Source organism: Aulonocara sp. 'chitande type north' Nkhata Bay, linkage group LG22 (genome assembly GCF_057382095.1).
Source record: "Aulonocara sp. 'chitande type north' Nkhata Bay isolate Kocher_YH1m ecotype deep benthic linkage group LG22, A_spYH_male_GT1.1, whole genome shotgun sequence".
Lineage (NCBI taxonomy): Eukaryota > Metazoa > Chordata > Actinopteri > Cichliformes > Cichlidae > Aulonocara > Aulonocara sp. 'chitande type north' Nkhata Bay.
In genome coordinates this window covers 8,288,078-8,310,935 of record NC_141364.1, presented here as the reverse complement: position 1 = coordinate 8,310,935, position 22,858 = coordinate 8,288,078, and the positions used below count along the sequence as shown (strand labels likewise).

The 22,858-nt window shown below is 39.3% G+C and overlaps 1 protein-coding gene across 1 annotated transcript; it reads right to left on the bottom strand.

Annotated features, from left to right (window-relative positions):
• Window positions 1–201: 201 nt before the first annotated feature.
• LOC147303432 (glycogen synthase kinase-3 beta-like) lies at window positions 202–22,522 on the bottom strand. The gene is made up of 11 exons (XM_086279717.1): window positions 22,159–22,522; window positions 13,179–13,264; window positions 10,843–10,944; window positions 10,631–10,714; window positions 10,084–10,194; window positions 9,715–9,845; window positions 8,294–8,498; window positions 8,065–8,160; window positions 6,314–6,500; window positions 6,003–6,080; window positions 202–5,109 (listed from the first exon to the last, which is right to left on the bottom strand). The coding sequence occupies exons 1-11, from the start codon at window positions 22,331–22,333 to the stop codon at window positions 5,048–5,050; spliced, it is 1,317 nt and encodes a 438-aa protein (XP_086135843.1). The 5' UTR covers window positions 22,334–22,522; the 3' UTR covers window positions 202–5,047.
• Window positions 22,523–22,858: the final 336 nt, after the last annotated feature.

Here is a 22,858-nt window from a genome sequence, read left to right as displayed (position 1 = left end):
AAAAAAAAAAAAAAAAAGATACCAATACACTGAAATTTGTATGAGATTTAAAGTGACGGTTTGCCAAAGTAAGCAGAAGTGAGACATCTCAGTCTGAGGACAAGCTTGTTTCTGCAGGTTTGGCCCACAAAGAGCTCGAGCTGTGGATAAATGTTTTTTAACTTTTAATCCAAGTCACAAACAAGACAACCCACGCTGTGACACAGTTTCATCACTTTATTACAGTAAATGAGTCCATATCGTACGCACACAGAACAGAGACAGACTTGTTTGTTTCTCTCTCCCTCTCCCTCCAGCACTCAGGCTCAGTGGTCTACGGGCCAGAGTGACACTAAAGTAAACAGATTAAATAAAAAATTAACAGATGTGATTTTTGTTTTTTTTAAAGGAGGTAATATTAACATCTGAGTTTTCAGAGAATTTAAGAACAATTTCTGAGATTCAGACTTCATGAAACTGTCAGTAATGTACATCCACACACACCTGATAGGTCTGTCGTAACACAGGCGCCCATGTCCACCCTGTTGTGATCGTTAGCAGCGATTCTGAATGCCACACAGCGCATAAACACAAAAATGCCCACATGTTGAGTACTAGCTGGACTCTAACCCAACTAAACACCTGTGAGATCGCTCGACACTTTTCCTCTCGATACTGCACAGTAATCATATTTTGCAAACTGTCACAAGCAAAAAGAGTTCTGTTCCAAAATGAGAATTAATGAGACGCTCGCTCTGATCCCGAGGCGTCAGTTAAGACTGCATTGTCAAACCTGCTGGCATCTGTGTTGTGATGCTCTGGGTAAAAAGCACGAAAATTTTCCGAAACCATAACCAAGCAGTTTATAAACGCATAGATTGAGGCAAGTGAAAGTCAAAAGTGAAAACCTGTTAATCCTGGAAAGTCACCAACACTCCTCCAAGCTCCTTATGACGATGACAACTGGAGCTGTGGTTAAGCCTCAGAGCGCCAACACTGAAGGACACATTTCGTATAATGGGGGAGACACAGAGGCACCTAATAAAGCACCATCATATAACTCAGTAGGACATGTAAATCTCAGGTGCTTTTTAAACCTGCTCCACTTACAAGGCAAGAAATACAGGAAGTACAACCACACATCAAAATAAACAAAAAACACTAAAGAGCTTTATGAACTCTGATAAAAGTTCTTAACTGGAGCTGGAGAAGCTAAGAGTTAACTTTCAACTTTATGCCACAGACTGTAAATAAATGATGGACATAACTCCTGTCAGGTCACCCGTTGGTTAGTGAGGTCATGTTATAAAGCCCCTGAGCAGATATTTTCACTGTCGCCATCTTAGCTTTCTGTAACGAGACATCATAGTGAGGGGGTAGACCCGACTGTGAAATGAAAGAAAAGCAAGATCGCAACTTGTTAACCAATAAGCACCATGTTCAGAGACTTGCAGTAACAACAGACAAGTGGGCGTGTCCAAAAACAAACTACACTTCAAGACGAGTGATTGAAGCGACTGAAACGAAGGATACCAATGACTGACGTGTGAAGAGGTGATAAATACACTGATGGGTCATCTAAGCAACCAGAACCTTGGCTTCGCTTTTCAGAATCAGCGGCTACATCCATCTTTTATATACAGTCTGTGCTTAACAAACCAAACTCTATGACTGAAATGAGTGAGAGTGGTGCGTTTGAGTGTGAGGAATAAAATAACTACACTGTGCACTGACCTTCACTGAATTGTTATGGGCTGCTTGTACTTTGTACTCTACCCCCTGTGAAGCAGTAACAGGAGCAATTACTTAGCCTAATAATGAAAATGAGTGCATTACTTTATCTGTGCTATAAGGATTAGGCTTGCTGGTGTTCGCCATCTACAGTCAAAAGGTAATGACTACTGTAAATATGACCTGCACAACCTGCAAAGAGATTTTCTTTTGCTTTTTTATGTTTTTCCAATTAAATTTACAGTCCATGTTTTTCCTCTTTCTGGGAAAAGCTGCAGGAAAAGGACCTGTTGGAGGATTGAATTAGTGCAGGTGGGAGTAAGTGGAACATCCTGTACATAAACAGCTCTTTTAGATATAATCACACTTAAATCAAAAATAAACCCCTTAAGTCTCACTTTAATGGTTTAATGTTCTGGACATTTCACATTTATTGACGTCACTGGCTGGCTTCTCGGGATAGACTCAAACCCAGGATGCTGCTTTTAAATGGCTCAGTCCTTTACAGGCGTCAGATTAGCTGATTATATTCACACTCGGTGAGCTGAGAGAGAGCATTATGGAACAGAACCCTTATAAGAGGCTCATTCAGCAGTCAGTCAGTCCACAGAGGACTAAAGGAGAAACAGGACGAGCTACTAAACAGTTTCACTGGTACACAAGAAAGAGAAGGAGAGAGAAAGATCGTCAACAAACATGAGGAGTGGCTGTTTTTTTTTTTCCTTTTCACTTTTGCAGTATTTACATTTTGGATAGTGAAAAAAATTATTTACAAAAATGCAGGAACTAAGACAGCTTAATGAGGGGAAATAAGATATAAACAACTCTGTAATAAAAGTAAAAAGAGGAACAAATAAAAATCAGTGATATTTACACGTGCGATAAGAGGAGGAGGGGAGTTAGGAAGTAAAATGGCTTCTGAAACCAGCCACATTTGAGTCCTCTCCTCAGGCTTGGTCACAGCTTTTCATTGCGTCAGAAAAGACTGACAGCTCTGCGTGTGAACGCTGTCGACCCGCAGAGTCGATCAAACGTGCTGGTTGGGCTCTTACAGCAGAGAAAGGGGGATGAGCCGGCTTTAACGCGCCACAAACAAATGAAGCGGCTGGCGGGGAAGAGTGATTCTCCTTGTGTAAAATTAATGTGAACGTGTGGAGCAATTTAAAAAAAAAAAAAAAAAAAAAAAAAGGTGGGGTGGAGGAAAAGAGCAGGTGGAGGCAATGGTACAATAGTATCAAATATACTATACTACAAACTTTCAAGTGGTCTGTACTGCGTACTAAAAATCAGTATTGTTGGCTGCTCTATTCCTAAAACACTGGCTGTTCAGACTGTAGGTGGGAGTATTCTCAGACACACACACACAGACACACACACACACATACACACTCACTCTCTGGGCTCCAACTACTTAAAGAAAAAAAACAAAACAATGCAGTGAGGACAGGAAGAACATCCTCACCATCACGGGGGTTAAATCAGAGTTGGTCCTCAAGAACACAGGAGTACCACACACACACACACAGACACACACACAGACACACACACAGACACACTCAGCTTAAAGGGATTTCCCTGCTTGCCTACAGATATGCTTCCTCTTACGTCAGCACTGATGAGCTGATAGCCCAGCTCCATTTATCCTCGCACCATCACCACGACTTTAGAGTAACTCCAATCTCATCCAAAGACAACCTAATAAATAAACACGAACTCGCCGGAGCTTTCATTTGTTTCTCTGCTGCCTTTAATCAACAGTGAGACAAATACTCAAGCGCCACATTTCCAAACCAAGGAGGATTTAAAAAAAAAAAAAAAAACAACCCCAAAAAAGACAAAAACAGCTTTCTGATATCTGGACATGATTTGCATCTAAATCAATTTTTCTGCTAAGTTTTAACTGAAGTTTCGAGGCTTTCATATCCACACAACTACAAAAACCGGATGAGGGACCAATCAGATAATTCTCTGCTTCTTGTTTTTAAGCCATTAAAAGTCTGAATAATTTCAGACTGTAACACCAATTTATATGTTCATATCACTGACTTCATATCACAGAATTGAATCTTAAAAAGGAAGCAAATATGGAAATATAGTAAAGAAATAACTACGTTTTTGGTTTAGTTAAAACAGCAGAACACAGAGCCGTTTCCAGAGAAGGCTGAAATTCAAACATGTCTTTGGGGAAGGTTGAAAGTTTTCCTTTTCTGCTTGCTTAAAGAAAAGACTTTTTTTTTTTTTAATATAAAGTCTCCACCTCCACTTGCACATTATGGGGAACTTTTGCAATCTTCTTTCACAACACTGATCTAAGACTAAAAGTACTGTCTGAACCTTTTCCTGACATTTCATGATCAGGCGAACGCAGCCAAATTACCTTTGAAGAAGTAGAATGAGCAGCCACGCTTCTGTCCAGCCATCTAGAAACATTTCTGAGGAGGCCATTTCTTTTCCCCCAACCCTAATAGGTCTAAAACTATTTCCTGAAAAGTGATGCCTTCTTTTCGAGTTGCACTTAAGTGCCCTTTCCTACAAATATGCCTCTGTGGCCGACAATGTGGGACCTAATTTTAAAAGTAAAAACATGGTTAAAAACTGAGAAAGGGTCTCAAGCCTCAAAAAAATTAAGACTCCTTCCTTGTTGGGTATATATAGTTTAGTCAGAGAAGCGTTTAGTTCCTTTAGCAGACACACCTGTAAGGATGCTCGTTTCCAACACGAGGCAAACTGACATTTATCTGGCACTGGCCTGTTTTTTTCTTCCATCTGCAGCTAAAACAACAACAGCTGAAGGTTTGATTTGTAACTTAGGTAGAGGACTGGACTAAAATAATGTCAATGTCCCTGCAACTGTTCTCCCATCCTGAGTTAAATTAAAGTCCTACTGTGATGACCTGTGATGAGGGGCCCAGTTCTAGTCTTGTTCAGGCAGCGTGCACTCATTTAAAAACACCGAATAAAAAAATAATCTTAAAAGTGAGGGGGGAAAAACAGGTATATAATGATTTTACCTAGCCAAATAAATAAAAACAAAGAAAACAAAAATGAAAAAAAAATGGTTAACAAAAGCTTATAATACAGAGGACCAGCCCCGACTATTGAACCTTCTAAAACCACCCGAGCAGCAGCGGGACGATTCGGTGTGTGTAACAATCTCCTGTCGTAGTTTCGACCCTGACACCTAAACAACGAAGGGTTTGCTCAGTGGATTTACTGTACAGAAACAGACCATGGAAGAAGATAGCAAAGCAGCATGGTGGACAGCTGTGGACACAGAGTGTGTGTGTGTCTGAGAAAACGTGGTGATGCTTTGCAGGCAGATGGGTGAGAAGCTGCTTCAGATGCTGTTGAGAGATCCTGGTACTGAACTGTGTTGAGATGAATCTGAACCGGTACCATCTGAAGGGGAGAGGAAGAAGAGGCAAAAGGTACAGTGAGCTTTAAATTGAAGCTTTACAGCTTTACAGAGCAGTAAACATCAGACAGTGTAATAGAAAATAATCAGTCTGAAATTTTATGCGTAGTGCTGCCATCTTGTGTCAGGAGAGAAAAAACAAAATAAAAACACCCGCTCCCCCAAACTTTCTATTTCAAACTATTTATGTCAGATTTATGTTTGTTTGTTTTTAAATACACAAGGTGACTCTTAAGATCTTCAGAAACTTCTTAAGGCCTTAAAATCAACTTTGCATCTATTTTAAATCTGTACAAAACAGTAGCTTAAGTTTCAATTTGAAAGTCCTAGGCGACTTCCTTCTCGAGTAATCGGATTTACAAACTTTGGTGTCCATGCTGACCGCCCACCCACCCAGCAGGGTGACAACAAAACCATAAGATTTTTACTGCTGAGACGTACAAACAGCATAATATTTTTGAAAGACTTTTGAAGAACTAATTTAAGGCATTTAAACTTAGAGAATTTTGTGCAGCCTGTCTCTATTTTACCAAATGGCCATCATAAACTTTTCAGGTGAATGAGTTTAATTCCCTACAAGGCATTTTAAGGATTTGTATGAACTAAAAATAACAGAGGTGTTCAAATTTATACAAATATACGATGTTGATGGGGACATCAAGGATGGGACTTAAATAAGGTGTGCTTATTAAAATGTTTCCATGAGATATAAAGATGGTTTTCAAAAATATAAAGACAATTTTAAGAGTTTTAATTCTTCAGTGTCTGGATTTAAAAAAATAAAATCAAAAAGGTAAAACATAAAAATATATTTCAGTTTTTTTCCCTCTCAGCTGCTATTGACAGTGTCAGTAAAATTACAATAAGAGTTTCCCACCGTGTGCAGAAGCAGCTGTGTGAGAGCGAGCGTGAGGAGGAATGAGGATTGAGTTCAGCTGAGGCTGGATCGACAGCTCTGCAGAGAATAAAAGGAGAGTTTTTATTTAGCGCTGAGTCATAAGGAGAGCGCAGTGTCATTCAACAGAACAAAAGAGGCATACTGAATTAACCGGAACACCTCAGCAGTCGCAGAACAAACTGACTTTAAAGTCGTGTTACAGACATAGAATCATCATGCAGAGCAGCTACAACTTAGCTGAACAATTAGCAAAGAAAAAAGGGAAGGAAACGAGACTTTAACTCTGCTACCTGTGGTGCTAAAGTTGAAGAGCATCGGCAGTTCTCGTCCACTGGGCAGCCTCGTGTTTGGCTGGCGCAGTTCGTCGAAGAAGGCATGTGCACAGGCCTCTAGCGGGGAGAGGCGTGAGGCTGGCGTGTACTCCAGCAGCCGAGAGCAAAGCGCAATGGCCTCTGGAGGGGTGCGAGGTTTAAACACCTGAGGAAATACGAGAGCTTTTCTTCAAAAGTTCCGACATCAAGCAACATGTTTTGATACTGGCAAGACATTGGTTAAACATACTGGCAAGCTCCATATGCCAGTATGTTTAACCAGTGTCATGCAATGCAGGGTTTCTTCCATTCTGGAAGTTAACCCAAAGTTAACCCAAAATGACAGACAGTCATTTCTATGCAGGAGTTCTGCATCTACAAAGGCAACAGCAGGCAGCTTTTGAAGTAGAGCCAGCTGCTTTGTAGTAAATTTACAAGGGATTCTTCTCTTGGCTGCATGCTGAGTATATACTTTTTGTATATCTCAGTTAATCAAACATTAAAAACACCTCAAGTCCATGTGGCCTCATCCTCACAACCACAGGATTTCTCTTTTTTACTCTAATAAACTTGTGCACGTAAAAGAGGTTTTCTACTCTCCTCCTCCTTAGGTCCTTTTTTTAAGGGAAAAGATAAATTATAGGGCTTTAAAATTCAATAAACCTACCAATAAAGATGAGCCTAATGATTGCTTCTGAGTGGCAGCACTTTATGGTTGCACTGGAAGCAGCAGTCGGTACATCAACAAAAATGATGTCCTAGCTGTAGGTGCCCCGTGCTTTGGTATCTCAGTTTTTCTAACCTGGTGCCATGTCTATGAGTGTGTTACAGCTCTACAGCAACATATAGCAATGCACACAGAGAGAAGCTGCAACAGCTGGAAAATATGAGACATGCTGGAGAAAACCTCTGTGACTGCTTCATTTCCTGTTTTGACTTCTTCTGCACCAGCGCTGGTGAAAAGGTTGCAACACCTACTGTTTTGGAGAAAACTAGCAAGTCCAGAGTGCCACAAACACCAATGTAAATATTCCCAGGGCTGTGATGATGTCATGCATACCATTGCAGTAACCATAAAGGAGGCTTACAGAGGACGTTGGGCACCAAACTGAACGAGACTTCACTTGAAAATACACTTAATGACACCAAAGACCAAATGACTCCTATCCCTGCTACACTACAGTAGCTACCAGTTAAGATACAGAAATGACTTTAAACTTTTAAATGTAAAGCATTTCATGGGCTCGCCGACTATATTACACATCAACTCCCCTTCAAAAACTGAGTCACTGCCCAAGTTCCTCGGGTCAGACTAAAGGAAATTTAGACACCCTGCAGTTGAGGAACTGTTTTGCAAAAGAACCGAGGTTAGCAAATTCTGCATCTACTTTTAAATCATTTCTTAAAACTTACTTTTGCAGAAATGATTCATTTTGTCTGAAAAAGTATAAAAGCTGTAACTGCTGGTTTTGCCATTTTCTTTTTAACATTATGAACAACAATACTTCATTTTTTGGGACTGTTACTTGACATCTAAGTCAGTGCCATCAATATAATTAACAAGAAACTACCAACATAACATTTTTCATTTACTTGATGAAACTGTGATAACTTTTATTTCTCACTTCAGACAAAAGATCGGTCTTATTCACAGTGCACCTGCTTCCAGAGAGCATAGACCTGGAGAAAACTGACTGTGCTGCTGTTATTCGTCCTCAGGTGTTATTTACCTTGGTCCAAGGATGCGCTTTGATCTGAGGGAACTTGAATTCTGTGTAGTTTGGATTCATCTCTCGAATTTGTTCCCTTGTTGGTGTTCCTAACACCTGAGAACAGAAGAGGAGGATAAGACATTTACTTCAAACAGAGTGTTTGCAAGACTACATTTTAATAGTATAAATGAATGGTGCAGAAAGACTTAAATGAAAAAACAAAACAACAAACAAACAAACAACTCACTTTGATAATCTCCACTAGCTGATCCACTCCACTGTCGCCGGGGAATATGGGCTGTCCGAGCAGCAGCTCTGCCAGTACGCAGCCAGCTGACCAGATGTCGATGTTTGCTGTGTAGTCTGTGGCGCCAAAAATCAGCTCTGGGGCGCGGTAGTACCGTGAGCAGATATACGACACATTTGGTTCACCCCGGATAAGCTGCTTTGCGCTGAAGGAAGCACAAGAATCACGTTAAATGGTAACAAAGACGGCAGGAAAAAAAGAAAGATAGGAGATCAATATATACCAAACGACTCCCTACTGAGCACTCAGTTGTCTGGAAAATAGTGACACTATTCCTGGAAGATGCCTCTGTGTGCAGATAGTAAGAGGGTCGGAAGTTTTTATATTTCCCTGAGCATCAAAGAGAAATATAGACTCTGAGGACTAACTTCTTTCCTTTACCTTCCCCTTCTGTCAGCAAGCAAAATTTGAAAACAATTTTTATGATATACAAACATTCATAAAGCAATATAATCTTAAAAGAGTACTTGATGACTTTTATAAAATTTGCAATCAGGCATTTGCTGTTTTGAATTATAGTTTATTTCTATCAGACAGATTAACACAACTGGGCAGAGCAAGATTAACACTTTATTACACACCATATGAGTCCTTTCATTTAACAACGTCTTAATTTAACTAATTAAACATTGTAATTAAAGTCTGATCTTCAACCAAATGCCTGATCATCATCTGCAGATACTGAAGAGGAGATCAGTAATGCAGCTTGAGTGCAGGAGAAAGGCTAATGGGAGAGACGTGTGTGCTTGTGAAACAGAAAAATAAGCATTTGAATAAAAAAAAAAAAATACTACCAAAAATAAAAACAGAGCCGTGTTCCTGACGCTAAACTTGAGTTTTTGCCAGCTGTCATTTCTGGATCTAATATAAGACGCATGAAACCATACATCACTGTTTAATACTTCACACTCTGTACAGGGCTTTTCTCAGCACACGTTTACAGCAGCTGTGTTACTTTCTGCTTGTTTTATGGTAAACTTTTTTGTATTTTTACAACATTACTCTTTGCTTTTCCTTTGTGAAGTATAATGCTCTAATAGCCATTGACGTGTCCTCGTTTCCAATTAATCACATGCAGCAAACTCCAAGTCTTTCACATGAATGTGCTCATAGCTAGATCAGATGAGTTGAATTGAGGTGACAACCACCTTCATTACCCTGTTCAGACTGTTTGCAGTCCTATGCATGTTGAACTTGATTCACAGAACAGAATCTAAGTGTTAAGCATTAGAAATGCTGTTATTCTTCCCATATTAGATTTCAGAAAAAATATATATACTTAAAAGGCAGATAAACGTAATCCTGCTACTACTGTTAAATTAAGTTCTGATTTGTGTGGAAATTTTTTTGGTTTAGCTTACCTGCCAAAGTCACACAGCTTTAGGACGGCAGTTTCTGGGTCGACGAGCAGGTTTTGGGGCTTGATGTCTCTGTGACACACACCTTGGGAATGGATATAAGCCAGACTGCGAAACAACTGGTACATGTACACCTGTTGGAGGTCAACACAAAATACAAAAATCAGACAACATAGAAATAATTTATTAAGAGGCATAAATAGCATAAAGCTTGGTATTTGTACTGGAGACCTGAGGAGATTCTTGAAAACAAGAAGGAAATTCTGAACTTTACAATGTTTGAAGTTTTTGGAGAATAAAAACTTCAACAGAAAAATACTGTGACTTGGACAACATGGAAATGTTTTGGAAGGAAATTAGGGGCAGAATTACCTTCACATATATGATAGGAATAATGCTCTTGGCCTTGTTAAAATGCCTGGCAACCCTGTAGACCGTCTCGGGGACAAAGTCCAGCACGAGGTTGAGGTACACTTCATCCTTCTGCAAAGGATGGAGGGATTGACACAAAGGTAACTGTAGTTAAAGCATTTATGGTTTAAGACAGCTAAGCAAACAGACAGACAAGCCTGGCATAACCTCGCACGCTGATACAAAACATTTCCAGTAAGTTACTTCTGCAACATTAAATCAGATTCTATATTTATCAGTAAAAGAAACTAATTTCTTCCCCTTTTTAGGGTTGGGTTATTTTTTTAATGCTATATCTGAGCATCTGTATATGTATTATGGACATGCACCATTTCCTTTTATTTATAGTTTCGACATACTGAAACTACTGGGAGTTTAGAGAGGTTTAATTATTTTATGTCTATTTTTTTTATAAACCATAGCTTAACTTATGTTAGTTTTGTTTCACCATCTCTTCTTTCAGCTCTCTTTAGAGTAGTCTGTACCATGACCCTTTTGTTTTTTTTACCTTCTCGCCACTAGAGTAGAAGAAATAACGTAATCGGACAATGTTGCAGTGGTCCAACTTCCTCATGATCTGTAGTTCCCGATTCTGTACAAACAGACACATGAGTCAATGAGGGAAACCAAGTAAACAAAGTGATCACGAAAACTATTAACAAGGAGGGTGAGGGGGGTGCCATTGATAAGATTATTACAGAAACTAAATTACACGCCTACCTTGAACCTCTTATCCTGCAGAACCTTTTTGATGGCCACCATCTCCTGTGTGTCGATGAGGCGAGCTTGGTACACCACACCAAACGACCCATTCCCAATGACCTGCAAGGTTTTAACAGAACAGGAGAGTCAGACTGAAGGACAGCCCATCAGGTGATCAACCACAAACATTTATTTAATTTCCTGAAAGCTGCAGCTGCTGGTGTTTCCATTCTTTTAACAGTAATAAATTGGCTCTATCCATCTTTGACTGATAGTCTGTTTTTTTCTGAAAGTCTTTTTCAAGCCTACAGCGCATATGATGACTCTTCAGTGGAGATCTGTCACTCTAACAACCACAAAATTTAAATTATAAAATAGCAACTTATGTATTTAAATCCAAACAATCTTCCTTTTTTGTTAATCCTACCTCAGCCTATTCTTATAAAACTAATGAAGTAGTTTCTCATGCCTAAACCTAACGATTTATGGTGTCCAACCAAATTCCATTAGTAATCTAACAGAAGTGTTAAGGGTCTCATGCGGGACTTCTGTGAAATGATAACTATGTGGACATATGTAGAAAATTTGTTTATAAAAATAAATAAGAGGGGAAATTAATGATCAAGAAAATGTTTTAATAGATTAAATCTTGTGACTGTTTCACAAAAGATAGATGGATAGTCAGACATGAGCACAGAAACAGTACATGAATAAATCAAAATTCTTTGGCAATTTTCCCATTTAAATCCTTTGGTATTAAAATCACAGGTATTAAAAATGGCGATTAAGCACATTGAGATGTTTGTAGTCAGATTTTATTTCTGCTTAAGACTCTTGCCAAATTATACAAATATAATGATAACGTTCCACTGCTGCAGGCATCAGACAAGTTAAGTATTTCTGATAAGCCTAAACGACGATTTTATTGGCTTTGTGATAAAAGTGTGATAAATCTGAATTTACACACACCTACAGAGCCATTAAGTAATCTTAAAAGTGATAACAGCCTGGCTCTGTGCAACACTCTTCTTTATGTAGTTTCAGGCTACAGTTGACACAGTTATGTCATTTTTTCCAAAGACACAAGCAAAAGAATGTGCACCTTTAAAATCATGCATTTTTATGGCTTGGCAGAATAATTATGGAAATATCAGCATTGATCAATACCCTTATTAATTCCACATGCAGTGATTAAAGTTTCAAATAACGTTTGACTTATCCCTGTGAGCCAAAAGCTCAGGATTCAGATTGTTCCACTGGTAGCTCTATAGGATGGGTGTCAAACTCCAGTCCTTGAGGACCAGTGTTCTGAAACTTCATGCTGAGGTGGTGATGTTACAGTAGCTCATGAGTGAATGAACATGGTGCAATTAAAGTACTTTTAGGAGTACATTTTTCCAAACACATGTATTTTAATTTACTTGAGTTAGGTTAGGGGTTGCCACCTCAGCATGCAGTTCTATAGTCTTGCTAATGACCTACTTATTTTATTCCGTTGTGTTGCAGCTGGACACGTTTAAAAGTTTCAGGACACTGGCCCTCAAGGACTAAAACCTGTGACGTTTAAAAACTCATGAAAACTAACTCATCAAAAACTAATCACGAGAATCCAATAAAAATATAAAGTTGGAAATAAGAACGACAGATCCCATTTAACGTCTTTAACGCCCTTGTCATACCAAACGAGGGCAGTTTTTGCTGAGATTACATACAAAGTTTATGCACGATTTGGTTTGCCAAAAATTTCTGTTAGACAATAAGAAAAGTGGCAATAATGCGTCTGTGTGGGTTGAAAATATTTCAGCTTCAGTGAAAAATCTGCTTGATGCTGTATCATGATGACCCATCAGCTGAAACTCTCCTACAGACTGGATGTTTTGGTGGCGTCACCAACAATGACAAATGGAGGACAAGCGCACTGTACTCGCCAACTGTTTGATTCAACTTCAGTTTCTCATTGTTACAAACTACATAAACTATAAATTCATTTTGCTCTTGGAGAAAAGGGGGGGGAAAAAACCTGGATGCTACTAAGAACCAATCAGAAGTCCTTAAAAGTGGTTTGATTTTGATACATTTTCTTTTAGTTTCAAGAAAACTGAAATTGTGTTGTTCTGATTTTTAAAAATCCAAAAGAAACCAAAGAAGACGTATAAGCATTTGGTTCTGCACAAGTGTGTTTGGTCTCTACTTGCTACATAGACTGGGGGCTTTACATGTGCTGTTCACAACTGTGCGTTTAATATGCAGCAACTAAGTAAAACCATCCTCAACAGACAAAACAAAAATGAGGAGAAGACTTGGAAAAAGAAAGTTGTAATTTCATAGAGCTTCAGTTTTTCTTTCTTTCTCACCTTGATGTCAGTGTAGGAGACTTCCTGTGGGCGGTCTGGTCCCTGACCCGGTGTGGCCACGACTGTTGTCACCTTCCCGCTGTCTCCTAGGAAACAAGCAGGAAGAGGCATGTTAAAAATTGTAGGTATAGTGCGGTTAACTGTGCTGCAGACCACAGAACAGTTATAAGGAGGTTTTAAATGTCCTGTCATCCCTCTGGCTCATTTCTATGAGACTTAAAGAAATGAAAGACCTTTAGGATACAAACTAAACAGCACTCCTGACATTCAACTGACTGCCAACAGCCTTTACATCTGGGCTGTCTCTCCACTGGCCGGGTGATTATTTAGGTTAATGACAGCCTGTGAATGATTGTCAACTTTACAAAACCCTCCAAGGAAGAAGGAGCGAAAGACAGAGTTCATATTCAAGACGCTGTGACTAATTAAAGTGGGAATGGACCCAAAAATAGGCCAGCCACTTTCTTTGTCTTCATAAATTTTTTTTAAGTCATAACAGCCTAACATAAAAGGATTATTTTTGTAGCATCATCAGCCATATATTAGCCTCCAGTATAATGGGAAGACTGTAGCATTTCACTCAATTATTGTTTAACTGAAATGGAGGAAATATACTTTTCTGCCATTAACATTTTCACACGTGAGCCTCAGATTGAGGTTCAATTACCCAGACATCTAACCTACCCGAATGGTTCAATCATTAAGGTGGTGACTTTGGTTTGCACACATGATTTCATGTTTTTCCCATCACCTCGTTTCCTGTCAGCTAGATGTTCGCTCACTAAAGCCCGTTTTTTTCACTAGCACCTACTTCACTCGACTGTTTTTAGGTTTTTCCATTAGGTGGTAGTACAACCTGGTACCAGGTACTTTTTTAGTACCTACTCGAACGGATTTCCAAGTGAGCCGAGTCGAGCCGAAAATGTGCCATCAACAGACTGCACGCCACTGATTGGCCAGGGAGTGACGTCAGTCAATGAGTCATGAGGGCAACTTTCAGGAATAAAACCAGTCATTTGTGGAAACCTGGAAATGATGAAAATGGCTACGCACAAGTGCCCTCCATTTTTGTGTTTGTTTTGCATAAAAATGTCACAGGACCTTGCTATAATACCACCACCCACATTGAGGTAGTAATCAATTATAATGGAAAACAATCGAAACTCAGTAGAGTCACGTTGAGTAGGTGCTGGTGGAAAAGAGGCTATTTTTTGCATGTAAAAATAATCCTGAGAACAGAAATCCTGCATACGTGGCTGAAACCGTGACTCTCTCTCAGGTCAAAGCTGGTCGAGGTGTGAAAGCAAAAACTGAATCACAGACCGAAGGACGGTGACATTCTTCCGATGAGCCCCAGTCTCTTACAAAGAAAGAAATATCAGAATACTGCAAAAAGAAATTAAATGCATGGGTTGTTCTCTATCAGATAAGGCATGCCTTGGAGTTGAGAAAAGTGTAAAGCATCTCCAACATCGGCCCAATTTCCTTTCACATCTATTTTTTACCAACAAGGTTTCTAAGTGTCAAAATGTTTGATAAATTAGCATGTACACTTCAATCAATCATCATCAACACCACCACCACAAACAAACAGATAAAAGTAAAAAAAAAAAAAAAAGGGGGGGGGGATACAAACACACAAAACGTTTCCTCAACAGTCCAAGTAGAATCATAGTTTAGAAGTACTAATTCTCATAGGAAGATATGCCTCGTGCAGAAAAGTCACTGTCTTGTATATGAAAATTTGGGAATCATCTGTTGTTCCTGTCAACTAGTTCTGAAATTTCCAGTACAGACCAAAGTAGTTTTGGGTTTCCACCAAATGAAAATCACCAATACTGTGTTTTCAGTGGGGTTTACTAAACTCAAGATTAAAAATGTCATTTTTGTTTGGCAAATTGACGGGTCTTAGTTTTGAGTATATGTGGATCAATCATGCCTTTATGCAATACCCTTAAAGACTCATTTGAGCCTGGAAAAACCTCGAATAAACTGCATCAGCAGGTTTCCCAGACATGGATTAGGCCTAGGCCCAGTCTAAACGAAAAACTCAATGAAAACCTGTGTTGACGGTCTGCGATTAGGCTTAATCTATGTCTGAACCTTGATCCGATTCCCATTTCTCTGTGTGGCCATTGGTTAAACTTAATATGACAACCCTGCTTTAACTTTAAATTTAATTTTCCTGTGTTATCTGTGCAGTCTAAATAATGGGGCAACACTGTCATGTAGCTATGATGGTTCTGTGTCACTACCACTCTATGTCCACACACTTAATGCTCTGTTTACCAAACAAGACAATGCACTTATTGATATTGTTCTCGTTCACACAGAACTGCATACCCTAGTGTTCCTGCATGTCTGTGTCCACACAGCAAACTGTCCTGGTTATCCAAATGACACGATGGCAGTATCTGTTACAGCTGAAACCGTGAGGCCTGCAGCGTGACCGTGTCAGTGGGTTCCCTACCTCATTGACTGGGTTCAAGCTCTGAACCCTGATGAACACACTCACTTGTCCAGGTTAAAAGTAGGGCAACTGTCTTAGATGCTGCTCCCCCCCCCTTCTGCTGCTGTTTATTTTTTATAGCATGAAAAATAATTTCCACGGGCTTGTAACTTGCTCGAGGCTGTTAATCTATCACGATAAAGATGAAGCCTTTTCTCCGTCTTCGTCAGAGTTCCTGATTTATCACCGCTTCACGGTTCAGTGTTTTCATACCAGCGCTGCATTGTGTGTCACCGCTTGGCTTCCTGTCTTTCACCTGACATTCACAGACGGGAAACACGCGTCTCCAGGAGGAAATAATCCCTGCATGCATGCCATTATTCAAACTCTGTCACACCAACACCAATTCAGCTGCAGTTTTTTTTTTTTTTTTTTTAAAAAGGCTGATACATTGTAGCCAGATCAAAAAATGCGTGTTGCATCTACTCCTCCTAACCTCCAAGTCAAATTAATAATGACCTCAGCTGAACATTTATCTCCCACTGGGATATTTCTAATCAAAAAATGTTTCTTAACAGGAATTTGGTTGTATATTTATACGTTGTATTTTACTGCAAGTGGCTCATTGTTGTGGCAAGGAAAATGAACACTTGCATGCAAGTCCCGACAATAAACACTCTGATTTTATTGTAATTTCCCACCCATAATCGTTATATATGATAATAGACCTAGAACAAGATTTACTGCTGCAGAACTCTTGATTTTGAATGTTTCTCTGCAAATATTTTAAATACGACACATCTAAAAACCATGTGTTTGTTTAGACTTGCTCTGAAACAGAAGCACAACAGAGGATAAAAGGCTGGTGTTAAAATAATAAGGGCACACTGTACCCACCTTAAGTGTTCCTTTTCTAGTATTACTGACGCAAATAGATTTAGTAATGTAGTTGGTAATGGTGCATCACAACAAGTTTCCCCTCATGTTACTTGCGGAAATAGAGTTGTGCTAGAAACCTACAAATATCTGCAGCCAGTGGAAAAGTAAGCTGGAATCAAAACATATTGTCAGCATTAACCACCGAGTGTTAAGCTTCTATTCAGTTCTCTCCTTTTTTTCCTGTCTGTCTGAAAACCCAACGTGAACCATTCATCTCCAGCTGCTTTTAAATGCCATCAATAAGCTTGCCCCTCGTTCCTTTTTGAAAATTTTTACACCACAGTTGAAACAGAACTTGAGTAAACAAGGATTCATATGCACACAGAAAACCATTCACTCACTGTGCATCGCTTTGAAACTGATGATGATCACTTGTGGAAATCACAAGGTCCATCTTGTCTAGTAAGCCTCTACCTTATTTACCACTAGGTCTTATGACAAATATGACATTTGACACTTTCACTGGTAGCCCCTTCAGTCATTTGCTACAAGTTGAGAAAAGTTTATCTCAGGTCCCGCCCACTTTTGCGTTGCCAAATATGTACATTCTGTGATCTCTGGTCACTACAGTGCAGCAAATCACTTCTGGTGTGGACACAGTTTAATTGAATGGAAGATAATTTCACACCTTTTAAACTTTGAAAACAAAATGTAAATACATTGAAGTCCCAAACAGAATAAAATGGGCACCATAAATAAGCGTACTTGGTAATTTATAAGCCAAATAATTTAGTCAGCTGAGGGTTACACTATGCAAGAAGTAGTCTGAATTGCCACACTTAAGCAGCAGGTTTCTGTGTTAATATCTTTACACACAAGAAACAAACTGCACTTAGATGAACTCCACACTTTAAAGCAAAGTAGTTCAAGAGAATTAAGTTTACCTTATTAATATGCAGTTTAATGCAGCAGCATCTTCCAAAAAATCTAACCAGGGCATCTGCTCTGTGGGGAGAACTGCTGGTGGAAGAAAGAGGCTTCTATTGTTTTAGAGTATAGCACTCATGTTATGTTTAACATGTCCATAAAAAAACAAACAAACCAAAAAACAAACATGTCCACTTCCCGGTACACTGAGGTTACATCTGTGAGTAAACTGTAAGCTGATTTACATCAACTTTACATAAAATCAATGTAGCTGTTACCAACCTTGTGATACCCTCAAGCCTGAGGTGATCACATGATTGTATCAGAAACGCCTCTGCAGTGTTTCACAGAAGAGATAGTGACTCAACACACATTTCCTACTTTATCAAACTGACAGTCTGACACTGAGCTGTCCGTTTTCTAAAGCTTGTCCAGGTCACAGGTAGAGTGACCTAATCCTAACAAAATAAATATTTGTGTGGATCAGATTAAAAAAAAAATGTTTTAAATGTGTGTTACTGGGAATTATGCACTCGTTTATTAACAACATTAGTATTTAACAATGTTTCAAAGGGTAGAAACACGCATGAATGCTGTTGAATAAGTTAACAGACTTATTCAACAGCAAGGCCTATTCTAAGCCAGGAAACACCTGCTACAGTTAAAAGACAGCCTGAAATACTGACATTGTTAACCTACACAAAAGCTTCACAGTTACAGGTGTGGCATCATTCGTGTGAAGGACAAACATCCAGGATTTAATTTAATTGCATTTTTCCCCAACTTGCTTGCTAAGAATAAGCAGTAAGCATAAATGAAAATAGATAACTCTTTCTCAGTTTTACCGATGGATAAACACATTTCAAAAATCACAACTTTTACTTGGAAGGCGAACGGTCTCTTGCCCCTGACTTGTGTCCTACATGTTCAACCTCCACTGTACAGGTATGATGCTCTGAATTTTATATATTGCATTGCAAAAGTCAAGCCCTCATATCATTCATCCAGCATTGACATCGGATTTCCATGAGCACGAAACTAGAAGTTAGATCCTCAACTGTATTTTGCATTATAAAACTTCAAACACTGCAAAGGAATTACACTTTATGCATGAAGCAGACCTGAGATAAATCCTGGTGCTGCTCACAGACCATACAAAAAAAAACAAAACAAAACAGGAAAAGAGAACATCTTCCTGGATGCAGCGGTGACAGCAGCCGACAAGGTAATTATACAACGATGTGAAGAAATGTTCTGCTTCATGGAAGCAGGACCTGTTTCCTCTTTTGAATAGAAAAACTCTACAATACACATACACACACAAAAAAATTAAATTCACTGTCAAGCATCCCATAATATTAGCATCAATTCTGATGCTGGTACTCTAATTTCCAAGAGAGAAATATTTTAGTGATTATATAAGTATTAATAACAGCGTATTTCAGCAAAAATGTAATCATAGAGGATTACTGTACACAGCATGTCTTTAGTCCTCCTCCTTCACTTCAAAGACATGTCAGGGCTTGTCAGCTCAGGAGGTACATTCACACAGGGCCTTAATGCAGAAAACTAAGGTTTTCAGGACATCTCCACACCAATTAAAACTATTTTGGCAGGTAACCAGGTGGGTAAGCAACCTGTTATTTAATCTAAGCTATAAGGAGGTGCATTTTTCTTCATTGTTTAATACACAGTGAGGTAAAAATGTCATCTTTAAGAGTTACCAACAACAAGTACCATATTCAGAGCAAAGGACTGAAATTAGACCAATACCGGTATTTTATAACATCAAGGAAATGCCTCAACATTACATGTTTTCCAGTCTTTATACAGACAGATCCATTGAAAAACAAGCCAACGCGTTAGAGATTTAGTTGTGGACTTTGACTCAGGCTACACACTAGCCCGGATAGATTTGAAAACAGCGTTTTCGTCTGAAAAACGCTCGGAGTCCACAGTAGCGTTTTCAGTCATTTTCACAGAGTTGTGCGTCCACATTGAAACGGCAGAAAACGCCTACGTTCCAGTACCGCGCATGCGTGAAGCGCAAGAAGATTCGGCCTGCCTCATTTCTGTCAGCCGTTTATTTACTTTCCGGCTCGTTGAAATGTCGCGGCAAAATGTCGAGGAAAAGCACCGAGTTTTTCAAATGGACTAACAATGAGGTGGAGATGTTGCTGCAAGTAACACAAAAGTACAAAGTTGCAAAAGCGAGTGAGAATTAAAGAATTTGAAGAAAAGCTATCTGGAGCATGTACAAACTGATATTAATGTTTAAAAGGGCTGTCAAAATTGAGAGCAAATAAAACAACTGCTGTATAATGCCCTCCGCTATCTTTGTTTAATTAGTCACATGAGTGCATCACATGACTAAAATGCGTCATCGTTTTCGAAAGTCTGCGTTTTCACTGTCCACACTGCGACGCAAACGCACCGTCTTCAAATGTATTCGTTTTCCAGAGCGTTTTCAAAACGCTGCGTTTTTCCTTGGGGAAAGCGCCATCCGGTGTGGATGGGAGGCCAAAATGGAGAGAAAACGATGTGTTTTCAAAACGCATTAGTGTGGACGGAGCCTCAGAGCTGAACTTTTCTCATGTGAGATTTATCTCCAGATCTGCCATTTATCTCCTTAAAAATGCCACAAAAGTGAAACCATTTCTTTATCTCTCCAAGTGACCAAGCTTTTAAAGCAGGCTTGAAAAATGCTCAGCTATCTAGTCTTTGAAAAAACAGCAGCCTGAGTGCTTATTTGGACAAGATGGATGGTACGCATTAAGGCCCTACACGGTCCTTTGCTGCACAAATCCAGGAGTTTTCCAGCAAAAAACAAAAAAAGTGTTGGCTTTCTACCTAAAGAAAGATCAGCAGGATTATGATTTCAAAGTTGTTGGGGTTTTTTTTTTTTTTTTAAATTCTTGTTAGTGGTGTTTAATGTTTAATGTAGACTTTAGTAAGGCAACACAGATTCTGTGCCTTACATATACTGGAAGAAATTGTGATTATATTTGCAGTCATCACTGCCCCAAAGGTCCATTTTTAGCCAGAAAAAAGCCCTAATGTGTCTTATATGCTCTCAGAGTATACGCCATTATACCAGGTGGGGCAGCTTTTTACTTTTTATGCTTCAAATCACAGGAACAATCACTGAAATAGAAAATCTAAAACCGGCCTCTTCAGCCTGGCTTGTGATTAAGTATGATTTATAGACATAGCTTACCACTTTTTAAATTGGCTTTGCTGTATCTAGTTTTCAAAATGTAATTAATGTTAAATCCCTTTCAAATATTTATCGGGCGTTACCTTCCTGTGTTCCCTTCTCCTTTTGAAAAGGCATGTATGGTTTAAAATAAATAAAATAAGTTATTGTATTTTATTCTGTTTGGTTTTATAATTTACTCTCTACTTTTTATTTCATTTGTTTTATTATTTTTTTTATAGGCTTGTCAGTCATCTGTGAAGCACTACAATTCAACTTTGCATTGACTAAGCTCCATGTCCAAGTTTAATTTTAATCCCCCAAATCACTTCATTCCCTCACGTGTCAACGTTGCTCCGGGTTCACTGTGGTCTGCTGGGAGTGAGGCTGGCTATACAATTAAGCATATCAGAGGTTTAGGTGTTTTTTTTTTTTTTTTTTATTATTATTTCTGATGAACAAAAATGGATTAAAGTATTTTTACCCAACTTACAAAAAGAACTTGTTTAAAAAAATAAAAATAAATAAATATCACAGTCCTGGTGATATATTCAGGAAAATCCTACTGACAGAAATTCTGCCTCCAGGTATAGCTTGCAGGTTGCTCAAACATGACAAAAAAACACCTGATCAACCATTCAAAAGAGTATCTTTAAATTGCCAAAGGCAACATTTGATAGGACATCAGTCTGTGTTGTTCTGCTGCAGAGAAACTAGGGGTCACATGGCTTTGAACTGGAGATGACCTCCCTTTTGGGCTCTAATATCAAGAGACGCGGCAGTGGCTGCAAATGGATGATAAGGTTTGGATTAACACACACACATAGATCTCTGCTTACACCCGCTACTACAGTGATAAAAGGGCATACTATTATTTCTCCTCAGACTGAGGAAACCCACTCCTTGGGCTCTGCTGTTGGACGTGGATCACTTGCATCCTCCAGGCGTCGGCCACCTGCTGCTAAGCTTCTTTTTTTAACACTACCCCGCAGGTGACCTTGGTGAATATGCAACTTTTCCGCCCTGACCCTCCACCAGTGGATTCAGACTGTTAGCTAATGGCACTCTCAGCTACACCTACAAAAGACCCTTCAATTGAGCACTCAACTTGGGGTATTACAGTCTAGCTTGGTCACAAAGAACAACGGAGCTGATTTAACAGCTCAGCAGCCACAATGACCACAATAAAAAAATCCAACCCACTTGCAGCTTTTAAACACATATTAGTTAGTTACTTCAAATCTTTAATGTGCTTTAGTTTTGCTCGATTAAAATGATGGCATGTGAAACAGTCTTGACACCAGACGGGGTGAAAAGAGCCATCGGCCGGACAGGGAACTAGTAATGTACAAAACAAGTGGCTAACGTTAGCAGGCTAGTAACCTTGCTAGCCAGTTCGCGGAGAAATAACGACTTTCCTCTGCGCTGTGACACATAACGACGGTGTGTAGTTTTTAGTTTGTAACTTGTAATATGACATATTGATTCAGCACATTCTGATAAGGAGTTAGTAGATAATTACAACTTACTGGCAAGCTTAAGGTTGGAGCATCCTGACGAGCTGCTACCGGAGGCCTGCGAGACCCCGGTCTTTCCTGTGCTGCTCCCCACGGCAGCGGCTGATCCGGCGGACGCAGCAGCGGCTCCTGGAACACCTGGCGGCTCAGCAAACGAGCTGGTCCTGGGCCGCCCGCTGCCGCTCATATCTCTGTGCAGGGGTCAGGGTTGTTGTTTCACCGTTTTTTCAGCTAAACCACTATTACTTATGAACAACCGGCAACGAACAATCACACCAAAGACACACCAAGAAACACCGCTCCCGTTGCCGCCGGCTGTCTGGGCTTATAGCTGTTGCTAGACACCTAGAAACAGACCGCACGCAATGACACCTGGGAGATGGAGTTAGAGCCAACCGCTACTTAGGTTTGCCGCTCTGAATTTTACAAATCAAAACAACTACAAATTTCAACTGGATTAACAGGAGGGATGTAGGCCAGAAAGAGTCGCAGCTACAGTTAAATTTAAATGTAAAACTATAACATTTGTAGAAAAGCAACAAAAAATTCAAGATACATCACAGAATTTAGCTTTTTTTCTCGGAAATAACTCACACCCTTTTACTTTAGTTCATATTACAGCCTGGACTCTTATATTAATTTTTCTCTTTGTAAAAATGTAATAAAAGTAACATAAATATTGGAAATACAAATAAAACTCAATGACCGATCA

What these genes read in the sequence shown, in the direction of transcription:
- LOC147303432 (XM_086279717.1), bottom strand. Translation starts at nt 22,333, where the DNA reads ATGAGCGGCAGCGGGCGGCCCAGGACCAGCTCGTTTGCTGAGCCGCCA. An exon ending in TGCAGGATAAGAGGTTCAAG is followed by an intron (nt 10,715 to 10,842) that starts GTAGGCGTGTAA and finishes CTGTTTGTACAG; the next exon opens with AATCGGGAACTACAGATCAT. An exon ending in AAGCTGTGTGACTTTGGCAG is followed by an intron (nt 8,499 to 9,714) that starts GTAAGCTAAACC and finishes TGCTTCCTTCAG; the next exon opens with CGCAAAGCAGCTTATCCGGG.